The 12,738-nt window shown below is 42.8% G+C and overlaps 1 protein-coding gene across 9 annotated transcripts in view; it reads right to left on the reverse strand.

Moving 5' to 3' along the window:
- The window catches only part of MTMR1 (myotubularin related protein 1), a 75,037-nt gene extending 63,833 nt beyond the window's left edge, over positions 1-11,204 (reverse strand). For 6 of the 9 annotated variants that reach the window (XM_079124300.1, XM_079124298.1, XM_079124301.1 and 3 more), the window contains exons 1-2: positions 10,873-11,203; positions 4,579-4,684 (exon numbers count right to left, since the gene is read on the reverse strand). In XM_079124300.1, coding sequence (XP_078980426.1) covers positions 4,579-4,684; positions 10,873-11,024 — 258 coding nt within the window. In that variant the 5' untranslated portion in view covers positions 11,025-11,203. Of the gene's footprint in view, positions 1-3,168; positions 3,383-4,578; positions 4,685-10,872 lie in introns of those variants that run through there. The other 3 variants (XM_079124303.1, XM_079124302.1, XM_079124304.1) reach the window with 3 other exon arrangements.
- Positions 11,205-12,738: the final 1,534 nt, after the last annotated feature.

Below are 12,738 nucleotides of genomic sequence, written 5' to 3' on the forward strand. Positions count from 1 at the left end.
AACCTTTCCCATATGTTGCTTCCCCCTTCCCTCCAAATTCCTTCTGTAAAATTTTGTTGAGGATCCAAAATTTAATTACTGTACTATCTTGTTCAGTGATTAAACTTTGTGTATCACATCTTTCCCATTTTCTCCTTTTTCTTCAGAATGTTTAGAGAAGACTTCTAGCTTCTGGGTGTATATGGTGAGGAGGTAAGAAAGAGGGGCAAAGGACCAGAGAACAGTGATAAGAGCGACAGAGTCAAAAGACAAACACATTAAATCTGTAGTGTCCTAATTTCCATAAGGTGGCCAGAATCAAGTCTTTCTGGACAGAGTATAACTGAAGAATGTTCTAGATACAGAGATATTTAGAGGCTTATAATCTAACTTAAAAATGTTCATCCTTACAGATAAAGAAACTACCCTCAGAGATTATACAAAGTCTCAAAGCTAACCAGTACTGTTTGTACTCCTCCATCAGGCTCCCTCTTCTTGGCCTGGTTCTGCTTTCCAAACAATGGAAGCTTTGATCAACTGTGTCCTTTCTACTAATAGTTCCTAGAAATGTTTCATTATAATCTGCGACTATATTATTTCACCTGATCTACAATTACATTCAGATCTTATTCTTATATTGTTTAACAAATTCTAGAGAGAGAGTGTTTAACTTTGTTAACATAGTGAAAATGAAAATAACTGAGTTGGTGTGGGGGAAGCAAAATATTTTATTACATTTCTTCTAATAGTCACTTATTGGACTAATCTTCAGGATGACTTGGTATTAAAGCATGCATTTATTAATTTAGTTGACCTACAATTCAACCTAATAGCTGTCTACTCTTTCAGCTGGGACAATGATTGCCAAATTTCTGTCAACTCACAATACCAACTCTACAAGTTTGGCTTGTTCTGTCTTCATACTACTTGCACTGATATTAATATTTGTCCATATATTGATATAAAAATCCACTCTTTTTGTATGTTTTGTTTGTTCTAAGCAATAATGTCCATTAAATCATAAGCTTGATGGGCTCCTTTTTCTAATATATAATAAAATAATTACATAGCTCTTAAAATACATCCATAGACACACCATCCAAACTCATCTCATACAATACCAGTGATATTCTTACCACACTTTGGGTGATCTGATCCTGGGCTGACTGACAATTGAAAATATAAGTAAAGAATAAGTAATTGTTCTCAACATCAAACATGAGTTGTTAATTATTCCACTGTGTAGGAATGTATTGGAAATGCTTGGTCCCATCACCAACTTAAACAGATATAAACTTAGGAAGCCTAGGTTGTCTGATTTAATTGTACACAAGAAACGTGGAACACTTAGTTCCTTTCCCTGAGATTCTGGTTCACTAAGTTCAGGTGGGGACCAGGGAGCACTGGTGCAGGAAGGCAAGAGTGCCGCATTTTGAAAAACAGTGGATGGGAAACAAAATTTTAAATTACTTTAGCTTTTCAATAATGATTTTGGTTCAAATTCCAAGCTAAACTGTGTGCCTTTAAGCAAGTCACTTAACCTCATTAGGCCTCAGTTTCCTGATCTGTTAAATGATGATTACAATAACAGCTAAACTACTGGGCTGTTTGTTGACTTAAACAGATGACATGTCAAAAAAGTATTATAAAATCGTAGATCCTTATATGTGCTAGAGTGTGATAATGAGGATGATGATGATTGTTATGGTTTTGGATGTGAGGTGTCCCCCAAAAGCTCACACGCGGGACAATGCAAGAAGGTTTGGAAAAAAAATGATTGGGTTATGACAGCCTTAACCTAATCAATGAATTAATCCCTCATGGGATTAGCTGAGTGGTAACTGGGGGCAGGTGGGGTATGGCTGGAGTGAGTGGTTCATTGGGGACATGGCTATGAGGTATATATTCTGTACCTGACCACTGGAATCTCTCTCTTTCTCTCTGCTTCCTGATCAAAATGTGAGCTGCTTCCCTCTGCCATGCTCTCCAGCCATGATGTTCAGCCTCACCTGGAGCCTGGAGGAATGGAGTGGGTCTTCTATGCCTTCTATGGACTAAGACCTCTGAAACTGTGAGCCCTCAAATAAACTTTTCCTTCTTTAAAATGGTGCTGGTTGGGTCATTTAGTCACAGCAGCGAAAAAGCTGACTAAAACAATGATGATACAGAACCTCTCCTAGCAGCCTACAACTCAGAAGGCAACAGCCATTTCAAATAAGATGGAAGTGGCCGGGCATGGTAGCACATGCCTGTAATCCCTGCGGCTCAGGAGGCTGACACAAGACAATCACGAGTTCAAAGCCAGCCTCAGCAACTGGCAAGGCATTAAGCAATTCAGTGAGACCAACTCAGTGAGACCCTGTCCCTAAATAAAATACAAAATAGGGCTGAGGATATGGCTCAGTGGTTGAGTGCCCCAGGGTTCAATCCCCAGAACCAACCCCCAAAAAAGGATAGAAGTGATCTGTTCCACACAAACATATGTTTCCATTTAATTCTTGACTTGAGTTTAACCTGTAATGAGTTAACCCACAAGTTAAGTGTGTATTTCAAAGATGAAATTTACATAATACATAATTTCAAATATTATCAACTAATGACTACAACTTAAACACTCAAGAAACTGTCATGCAATGGCTCCCAAGCCAGAGGGCTCTCAGGCCCAGCTTGGTTACCCTGATTTTAAGAATGGCTTTATAAGGAGCATGTATAATTACCCTTGTGATTTAGAACTACTTTATGCTTCTGCTATTTTTTTTTAAAACTCTCTTTGAAGAAGCATAACAACTCCAAATTATAAATTTAATATCAACTTTGTAGATTTGGCTACAGGGCAAATATAACAGAGACAGTTATAAAACATGCTGTCTTACAATAACTCATCAAAGGCTTTAGCTATAATCTGATGCAGGAGCAAAATTTTTTTTCAGTCTTTTTTTTTTTTAATACCATCTGTTACACCATCCCAATATGAGCTAATTCTGTTACAGAAAATTTGTAAATAGACTAAAATTGATAAACCTTAGTTGCTTCATGCTAAAGTACAGATTCAGTTTGACCTATTAATATATAGTTTAGAAAACTATGCACACAGTCAACATCAGTCTTTTACAGAAGTCACACAACATAACTATTCAACCATAATGAAAACATTACAATTATCTCATAATTGCACATAAAGAAAATCACCCCAAGGTCAGAGTTTTCCTCTGTTAATAAGGGTCCTTGAGCGTCTCCTTCAGTAGACAGTTTCTCAGGTAAGATGGGGGCAATTGGACAACTGATCTGCAGATGCTCAGTGGCCAGCCACCCAGGCATTGGTGATGCAGCAAATGCTTCTCCCAACTGGACACTGTGTTTGCCCAGCCAGTTTTTGAAGACCAGGAGCTCCAGCTACCCTTTTCTGGGAAAACATGAAAACCAGGTAATAGGGGACACTATTAAGGGATATACTGTCACTCTTCTGATGGGAAGATTATCCAATTTCCACTAATCCACTGCTATGCCTTCCCCTGATAGGCATACTCAACAGCATCTTCTGGCTTGGATGAAAAAAGAGACAGCACCATAGCCAAATCTCAATTACATGGCCTCTTGAGTCAATTTCTGTACTTGCTATGTTATGAGCTAAAGAGGAACTGAGGCAATTAAGAATTAATTAGCATCTTTATTGTATTCTTAAACTATTTGTAAGATTTGATGTCTGGCAAGGATCATGATTTTGAGAGACTGTTAACTGATTGGAGTCCAGGATACCAAATTTATTTTGCACATGCTTATACAAAATCAATCACATCTTCCTAGCAGGCAAAAATAATCATGGTAAACTGAAACCTCAATTCAAATAAACACCAAAACTGAATGTAAACATGGTTTCACTCAGTGTACCTGTTAATAGTTTATTGACATTAAAATGATGGGGCAAGATCATAATGATCATCATGAACAAAGATGGAGCAAGTGATTTGGGGCTTGTTAATTGATTCAATAAGTATTTACTGAGTACCTATTCTGCTCCAGGATTATGCTGGGAAACCAGTGGTGAGCAAAGGAGCCCTGGTGTCTGCTAATAAGGAACTTACCACACTTAACGTTAGAATAAGTGAAGAGATTAAAATGAACAAGCGAATTTAAAGTAAATTCAATTTTTCACTTTAGTAAGGACTGAAAAATGATGCTGCCCATACAACCTTCTTTTGAATTTTGTAATTGCTTTTACATTCTAGTTACACATATTAATGATGCATACTCACAGATAATACTGAAATACAAAAACAAATTGTCAGCTTAAGAATATCTACATTTTTTGAAATAAAGAATAGTAACGAAGAAAATATATGCATTTCTTTTAATAAAATGGAACTTGAGTTTTAAAAGAATGATCATAATCTAAAGACTGTTATTTCTTTCAGTTATAAATATATGACCATATATACTGGATACTGGTAAAACTTATAAATTTCCAATTGAAAAACAGAGAACCTCTGTCCCCATTCCCAGTTTAACATCAAGATGTCAAAGTCTCACTTGAAATAAAACCGCAAAGCCGCTTGGCTGCTTAGTTTACTGAAAATGAATTAAATACTCAATGTCACTTACCTTATAATCTCTGGATACATTTTCTGATGTCACTGAACCTGAAATCTGACTAGAAATTGTAGCAGCTATAAGCTGTTTACACCATTCAACATGTGACCCTGTAGGACTAAAAAAAATAGCATGATTAAAAAAAATAAACAAAGGCTCCTGTAAAAGAGCACTGAATATAGATATATACATAATTTTAGAGGAGTGAATTTTTGTTAAAATATTTGGTTATCTCTACATTTACTGTAAGAAATGAAATACTGACTAAAAACTAGGAAGCAAGATTAGGTACTCGAACATTTTTAAATGAACCAACCAAATTTTTTTCAAAAATTTTAAGATTCTAGGTGTTAAGCATGCTATTCTCTAACATTTAATGGAATTTTATGGTGTTACAATTGTATGGAAGCAAGATTCTTAATGTAGCCATTTATAGAAAATTCTTAGGTGAGATATTTATCTTGCAGCATGTTTTTCAAAAATTCAATTTCACGTTGGCAGTTTTAATCTAAAAACTAGTGTACTCTTGAGTGAACCAAAGAAACTATTAATGGAGGAAAGCTGATTGTGACTTTTAAGAGAACAGAGTAGAAAAATGGCATTTTGTGTATAGTAATAATGATACCTTGCATTTCTGCTAAGTGCTCTGCCAGAACATTTAAAAGATGTGTTTCCAGTTGTTAGGCCAGAGCCCCATAACCACTGTGTGATGAAAAGGCAGAACAGGGACTAGCCAACTGGTTTTTGAGAGGAGAAAATGGAGGCACAGAGGTGTCATGCTTTGTTAGGAAGTAGTCATCCTTCCAGAACATGGCACAACTGACAGTGATCAGCTTACTGAGCTAAATCCAGTACCACAGATGCTAGCCAACTGCCTTATGTGAAAACATAACAATGTGGAAAAAATGACATCTTCCACTTCCTCAATGCTCTATCATGTTCGAAGCCATTTCCACATATGTAGTCTTACCCAGTGTCAAAGTGACCCATTTTACAGATGAAAAAAAACTATCCTCCAGTTTGGTCCAAGGTCATATGACTGCTAAGTGGCTGGGCTATGCTCACCTGACCTAAAGCACCACAATAAGCAAACTAGGCAGTGGTAGAATTACAAATTGTCTCCAGAAACTGTGTTCCTCTCCTAATTTGTCAAAACCAAAGAAATTAAACAAGATGGCAAAAGATGCTTATGAAAGTTTACTGTGCAAAGTTTACTTTCACTGACTATTCTAGATCTTTAGAAAAAACCCACATGACTAATTAAATCCACACTCATGTATTAAAGGAAAAAAACACATGAAATCACCAGGAAATATGTAAATAAGCTAAATAATAAAGATGCTGTTCTGTCCTAATGATCTAAAAAGCAGTTTCTGATTAAAACAGTCCAATGGTTTAGCTGTGTGGTTGAAAATAAAAGCAAAAACACTTGCTAATTGGGCAGAAAGTCCTATGATACCCGAGGAATATACCATAATTTCTAAGAGGGAGGAGGGGAAAGGAGGGATTTTTGTTTCCCCTTTAAAAGCTGTCATCTTTATTGCCTGCTTTTACCCAATTTTTTGTCATTGCGCCTTTTTCTCTGTCAGCACCCATCCCTGATTGCAAAAACAGGGAAAAAAAAAAAAAACTGTAGAAACCCAACTATTGACCATGAGTGACCTGGTGCTACCATCTGCCCAGCATCCCTTTCCCTATTCTTCTGATTAGAAACTTCTCTTTATGGAGGAACTGTAACCCCTGCCCCCTTACTTCAGGGGATTCTATGGGGGAGAGGAAAGGGACGGGCTGATCCCTTCTTCCTCCTGCTCCCACTTATAGGGGAATTACTCAGCCCCACCAATCCTAAGTTTGCTCTTAGATCCTGAGCTCTGTGGATCTTCCCCAAAGCTTCTAGAAACCCATGACCAACTCTACCTCTTAAAAGAACCCACAGAGATAAAAAGCAAGGCAATAAAAGAAACAAGAGATGGGCAGTCCTGACAGCACTGTTGCAACCCTGGTCCCACCTATGTGCATGGGCATCTCCCCCCATCTGGAGCAGTTATGTGAACCAACATACCTCCTCTGTGGCTTAAGCTCAACTGAGTTGTGTTGTCACCCACAAGAGGAAGAGTCCTGGCCAGCGCAGTCACACACAAAGTGGTATAATGGTCTAGCCTGGATTTCAGTCATGATCTGTCACCAGCCAGCTCTGTGACCTTAAACAAGCCACATCCTCTCACAGGACTGCAGCTTTGTTATCAAGAAGTACAGTATTAGGAAGAGGGGTGAAGGTTCCATGTTCCAAGAAGCATGGCCAAGCCAAGCCCATAGAGCCAGGTTCCACTCTAGGGATCACTCTGCAGAGAAAACCATGAATGGAAGCTTGTGGAGATGGCAGAACTGAGATTGGAGGCCACACTTCCTCTTCCTTCTCTCTTCCCTTTAGTCTGTGCAACTGCCTTCCACACTCCTGGCATCAACAATCACTTGCAGGCTGGAGGCTCTGGTTTGCCAACCTGTTCTTTCCTGGTCTCACTGACCAACCCCACATAGCTGAATGCTCAGTAGATCATGTCCCTCTTCCCTTCTAGGTAACTTGAAAATCCTCCCTGTCCTATTCCTACTCCATTCCCTTTCTAGAGCCCCATCATTCTGTGTTCTCTTCCTGCCTCATGAATCAAAGCCCCATCTAGATGTCAAAGACCCACCAATTTAGGTCTCCAGCCCAGGTGCCACCCCTGAACTCCAAGGTCATGTAAACCAACTGCCTTTTTGACATCTTCTCTGGGGTATATAAGTGGCGTTTCATAATTGATATGTCCAAAGATGAGAGCCTGCTCTTTCCCAATCCTGCCTGCTTGCAGACTTCTCCATTTCAGCAACACAATTTTCCCACGGCTGAATACATTGGAATCCTCCTTGATTCTTCTTTAATACTCAGCAATCAATCTTCAGCAAACCTTACTGGCTTTACACTGCCAGGTCTTCTTCATACCACATACAGAATCAGACCACTTCTCTCCTCCTCTACTCCATGACCCTAAGCTGTCATCCTTTCATGTGGACTAGTACAATGGTCACCTACCTGCCACATCTCACATGAGTGAGGGAAGGGTTAACTGCTGGAGGATGGTGTGCTGGCAATAAATCAATTAATTACCAATAAACCTATCTAATGAATAAACACACAAGAGCCAATACTCTTCTCAAATGGGATGGGGTGTGATGGATGGGGCCATACCAGATCTGGCCTCTAACAAAATGGACTAGCCCACCTCTCCTATATTTCATAGTCACACAAGTAAAGTGTGCCCTGACCAGGAAGGGCTTCTTCTGTAAGGAACAAAATGGGGTGGAGCTAGGAAGCCATTTGCTCAGGGAACTACCATATCAATCAGATGGTAAGCCACTTCCCCACAGGGCCACCTATTTCCTAGGCTATCTGGAACAGTCTAATATGGCTGCCATTTCCTGGAAGTCAGGCCTCTATATTCCATGGCTCAACCAAATCTGATTCTGCTATACATGGATGACTTTCCACAGACTCCTTCCCCCCTCAGCCTACTGTCCACACAGCACCATGACAGCCTACTGAAATATATAACAAATTATGTCACTCCTCTGCTCTGAAGTCCCCAGTGGCTCCCTATGGCCTCCAAGACTCTCCACCCCGTGGCCTCTCTGACCTCATTCCTTAGTTCTCTGCCAAGTTCCCTTCTTACTGTCTCCTTGCTGGGCCTTGAATATTTCCCTCAAACTCCCACCCTAGTTCCTCTGCACAGGCTTCTGCCTAGAATGCTATCTTCCCAGACATCTATATGGCTGGATCTGCCTCCCGTTTCAGGACATTACTCAGATGTCACCTTTCTCAGTTGGGCTTTTCTAAACATGCTACCTAAAATTCCAACCACTGCCAAAAGCACAGACCCCAACACTTCCTAGCCCCTTCCCAACTTACTTTCTCCCTAGCACCTATCACCATCTAACAGAGAATATATTTCACTTCCTTTTTGTCTCTCTCCTAACAAACATACTCTCCCTAGGGGCAGAGATTTGTGTTAGTTCCTTGCTATATGCACAGACTCAATGCATTACTGGACATAGAGTAGGCATTCACATTTGCAGAATAAATGCATACGTGATTAAACATTTTGACAATCCACTGACTAGACTTCCAGTTCCTTTGCCACACCACTACACAGCAATCATTCTAAGATGTCAATGGGATCTCATAGTTCACCTGATTGAAATCCTTTTGTGGTCCTCAAAGCTAGGATGACCATATAATTTCTTATCCAAACCAAGAAAAAACTGAGTTTTGAAGAAGTATGTTAATAATTATACTGGCCCACCAGTATAATTATGAGAAAAACATCCTTCTAACTCAGATGTGAATAGACTAGATTTAGGGTGAGGCCCAAGAATCTGCACTTGCACTTGAGATGATTCTGATGCAGTGATTCCTAATAGCAGGATAATGGCACAGTTCCTTAGGAAGGCTATCTTCCCACAGGAAACAGGCCTTCTCACTTACCAGGTCCCCACATCCCTGTATTACCTACATGAATGCACATTCTGTTACATGGCCAAAAAGCCCTCTCCACCCTGTGCCTTGGCTAACTTCTACGCAGTTTTCACTATTCAGTTCCAGTGTCAGGTTTCCTTGGAAGAACCTCACTTACAGCCTAAAAGACCTGGCAAAATAATTCAAGTAGCTCATCTCCATGTACCCATAGTACAGTGAGATCACTACTGAGTCTATAGAGCTTTTGGAAAATAATAATTCCTGGGCCTTCCCCAAATCTCCTGAAGCAGACTTCATAGAGGTATGGGGCCTGGTCAATTTTAGTTCTTAAAAAGCTCTGAAGAAGTCAGACATGGTGGCACATGCCTGTAATCCCAGTGACTTGGGAAGCTGAGGCAAGAGTTCCAGGTTAGCCTCAACAACTTAGTAAGGCCCTAAGTAACTTCAAAAGATCCAGTCTCTAAATAAAAAGTGCTGGGGATGTGGCTCAGTGGTTAAGCACCCTAGGTACAAAAAGGAAAAAGGAGGGGGGAAAAACGCTTTAAAGGAAATAAGAATGTTATATCTTAGGGTAACACATTTTGGCTCCTTCGGCTCCTTAGATGATTCAGTCACAGGCCCCATCCTGAGTATGCTTTCAAGTTCACCTCTAGCAGAGCACTTAATCACATTCAATTTCAATTGTTGGTTTGTATTCTCAGCAAAATGGTAAGTGGGAGAGCAAAAGATATCTTGTATTACTCTCTGAATTGCAGAGACCTCAAACATTGTTGAATATTTGCAGATAAGTGAAGTTCTAACCATTTCAAGTGCTGTCTGTGTTAGCTGTGATTAGTTTTCAGTGAAGCTGATCTCTTGGGTGATTAATTTATTAAAGTATACTGTAATTACACTGAGCTAGAAGCAAAGTGAGGGAGTGTTTCCTGTTGTTCCTGTGCCTTTGGAAACTCCCAAAACTTCAGTACACTGGGATGACTAAGACAGGCAGGAATGAACATCTGAAACTGAGCTACATCACAACAGTGTCTGTTGCCTAAGCCACTCCAGCATCAGGGAAATGGTCACAAAGTGGGCAAACTAGATGTTCAGGCCACAGGACAAGCCATCCCTTGTCCTCAGAATATGGGGTGGACCTTACCAGGTGGACATGGTGGGTGGGTTTGTATCCTTCTAACAGATTTCTCTTAGTTCTGCAACTGCCTTAGAAGCTGTAAGCTCATGCATTAAAGAAAACAATGAGTGGGTCCCGCTGAAGTGTGAAGAACTGAAGGATTCTGTGTTCTTGCCGCATGAGCAGTTTGGAAGTTTTCCAGTCCAGTTTTTCAAATCAGGGTATCTTTGCCTTCATCTGCACCAGATCCCACGCCTAGGGGATCTCCCGTCCCACAGTCCCCAACTCAGACATCAAAGACTCCAAGGAGCGGCAGCAGGATTTGTCTTAAAACGAGGCAAGGTGACTCAAAAGAGCACAGCCGTGGTGAAACTGCCCCAGAGGATTCGTGGCCCCAGCAGTACAGACCAGGGGTCGCCAAGGGAACCTTAGTAGGTATCTAGGGAAGCGGTCTGACAGCTCCGAAGGCCGTCAGAGGGCCGGGAGAGCTTGGCTGGTAAGGCGGAAGTGGGCCAGGTGCACAGCTTGGGACAGGTCCGAGGGTGCGGCCCAGGATGGGGAGCGGGGGTCTTCTGGGACGAGAAGGGGACAGTGAAGGGGCCCTCCGTCCGCGCCTCGGCGGCGAGCGGTAAGCGGGAGGGGTGGTAAGGCCCCTGGGAGTCAGAGCGGCCCGGGCCCCTCTTACCTGTCCAGGGTCTCCACGCTGGGTTGCCGGGAGCCGGCAGCGGCGCCCCCAGACGCCCGAGGGGGCCTCCTGCCACTCGCCGGCCCCGGGCCCGGGCCCCCAGCGCCCTCGCAGCCCGCCGCCGCCGCGGCCGCCGCCACTGGCCTATCCATGGTGCGCCGAGCCCCGGCGGACCCCTGCCACCCCGGGGAAGCTGCAGTCGGACGGGAGCGGCGGCCCGGAAGGTTCCGCCACGCGCCTCCTGCAGCCTGGCTCCGGCGCCCGCCTCAGGCGGCCGTCGCCATTAACTGTCACCTGGCGGCCCCGCTTTACCCACAAGGCCGCGCGCGCGGGGGCTGGGGAAGGGGCGGGGTCGGGACAGGAGGGCGGTGCGCAGGGCGGGCGTCTGGTCCCCCCGACCCCGCCCAGGCCCCACCTGGCGCCCGCCCCCAGGAACCTGAGATCTGGGGGCTGAGACGTCCTGCCTGAGAGACTGGGCACATGCGTAGGGGGTGGGAATCTTCAAGCGCTTTAAGCATAACGTGCTTTGCTCTGTAATCAAACCAGGTTGACTACCGAGATGAGGGGTATAAAAAAACACGTTTGGGGAAATTCAAGTGTTAAAAACTATTTTCTTCCTCAATTTTGTGGTGCCCAAAGAAGTTTTTGAGTGGGGACTGTCCAGGCTCCGTGGGTGTACCTGGTCTTGCCATCTTGAAGCATGAGCAATTGCATGCATTTTAGCAATTATTCCTCACTCCCTTCTTCCCTCTACCCCCTCCCCACACGCAAATCCTCTTCCCTGCCATCTGTACGGCAACCAAGTGTCCGATGCCACCTTCGGAACTTCCGCCTTTGGTTTATGGTTTATGTTAAGAGTAACATTTAAGCTCTGTTGATTTTACAGTGCCACTATGAAAATTATGATAAAGGGATTTAGGCCATGTTTCCTAGCTACATTTATTACCCCGCTCATTCTGCTCGGGTTCAAATACGCAGTGGCTTATCTCGTCTCAGCACTCCCCTGATTTTGTTGATACTAGATTTGGGAACCCTGAGCCCTTCTGTCTATGATTACTCTGGGTATGGACAATAGACCTCTGACCCAGATTTGGCTAAGGACATATAAAGGGAACACTTCCTTAAAGGTCTGTTAAAGGCAGACCTGCAGACAGTAACCCACACCCACCCCAGACTCATTCAGTTCTACTTTCTTAATAACATCACACTGAGCCTTGACAATGCCATGCCTGGAGCCCCAGCAACCATCTGATATCAAAGAATGGGGGAGCCTAGGGTAAAAGGTTGACAGACTGAGGAGGGATGGAAGGAAATAAGGGAAATCTCCCAGGACACTGGAAAACCACCTCCTGCAAGATTCTTGTTTTCTAAAATCATTAAATAAAGTGTTAAACCCAGTGTTAGGGATTGAATGTTTGTGTCCTTCCACCCAAATTCACATGGTGAAAGTCCTAACTACCAATGTCATGGTATATAGAGATGAGACTTTGGAAGGTAATTAGGTCCTGAGGACAGGGTGTGGGTTTCACTGAATTAGTGCTATTACAAAAGGAACACCTGAGAGCTTGATCCTATGCCCTCACATGCATGCACCAAGAAACCCATGTAGGGGCTGGGATGTATAGCTCAGTGGTAAGAGTGTACGTCCAGCATGTGCAGGGCTCTGGGTTCAATCCCCAGCAAGAGAGAGAGAGAGAGAGAGAGAGAGAGAGAGAGAGAGAGAGAGAGAGAGAGAGAGAGAGAGAAGCTCATGTGAGGACACAGCCTGAAGGCAGCCATCTGCAAGCCAGGAAGAGAGCCCTCACTAGAAGTCAAACAGCTGGATCTTGCACTTTCCAGATCCAGAATTGTGAGAAAATAAATGTC

This window comes from Sciurus vulgaris (genome assembly GCF_902686455.1).
Source record: "Sciurus vulgaris genome assembly, chromosome: X".
In the NCBI taxonomy this organism is placed as follows: Eukaryota; Metazoa; Chordata; class Mammalia; order Rodentia; family Sciuridae; genus Sciurus; species Sciurus vulgaris.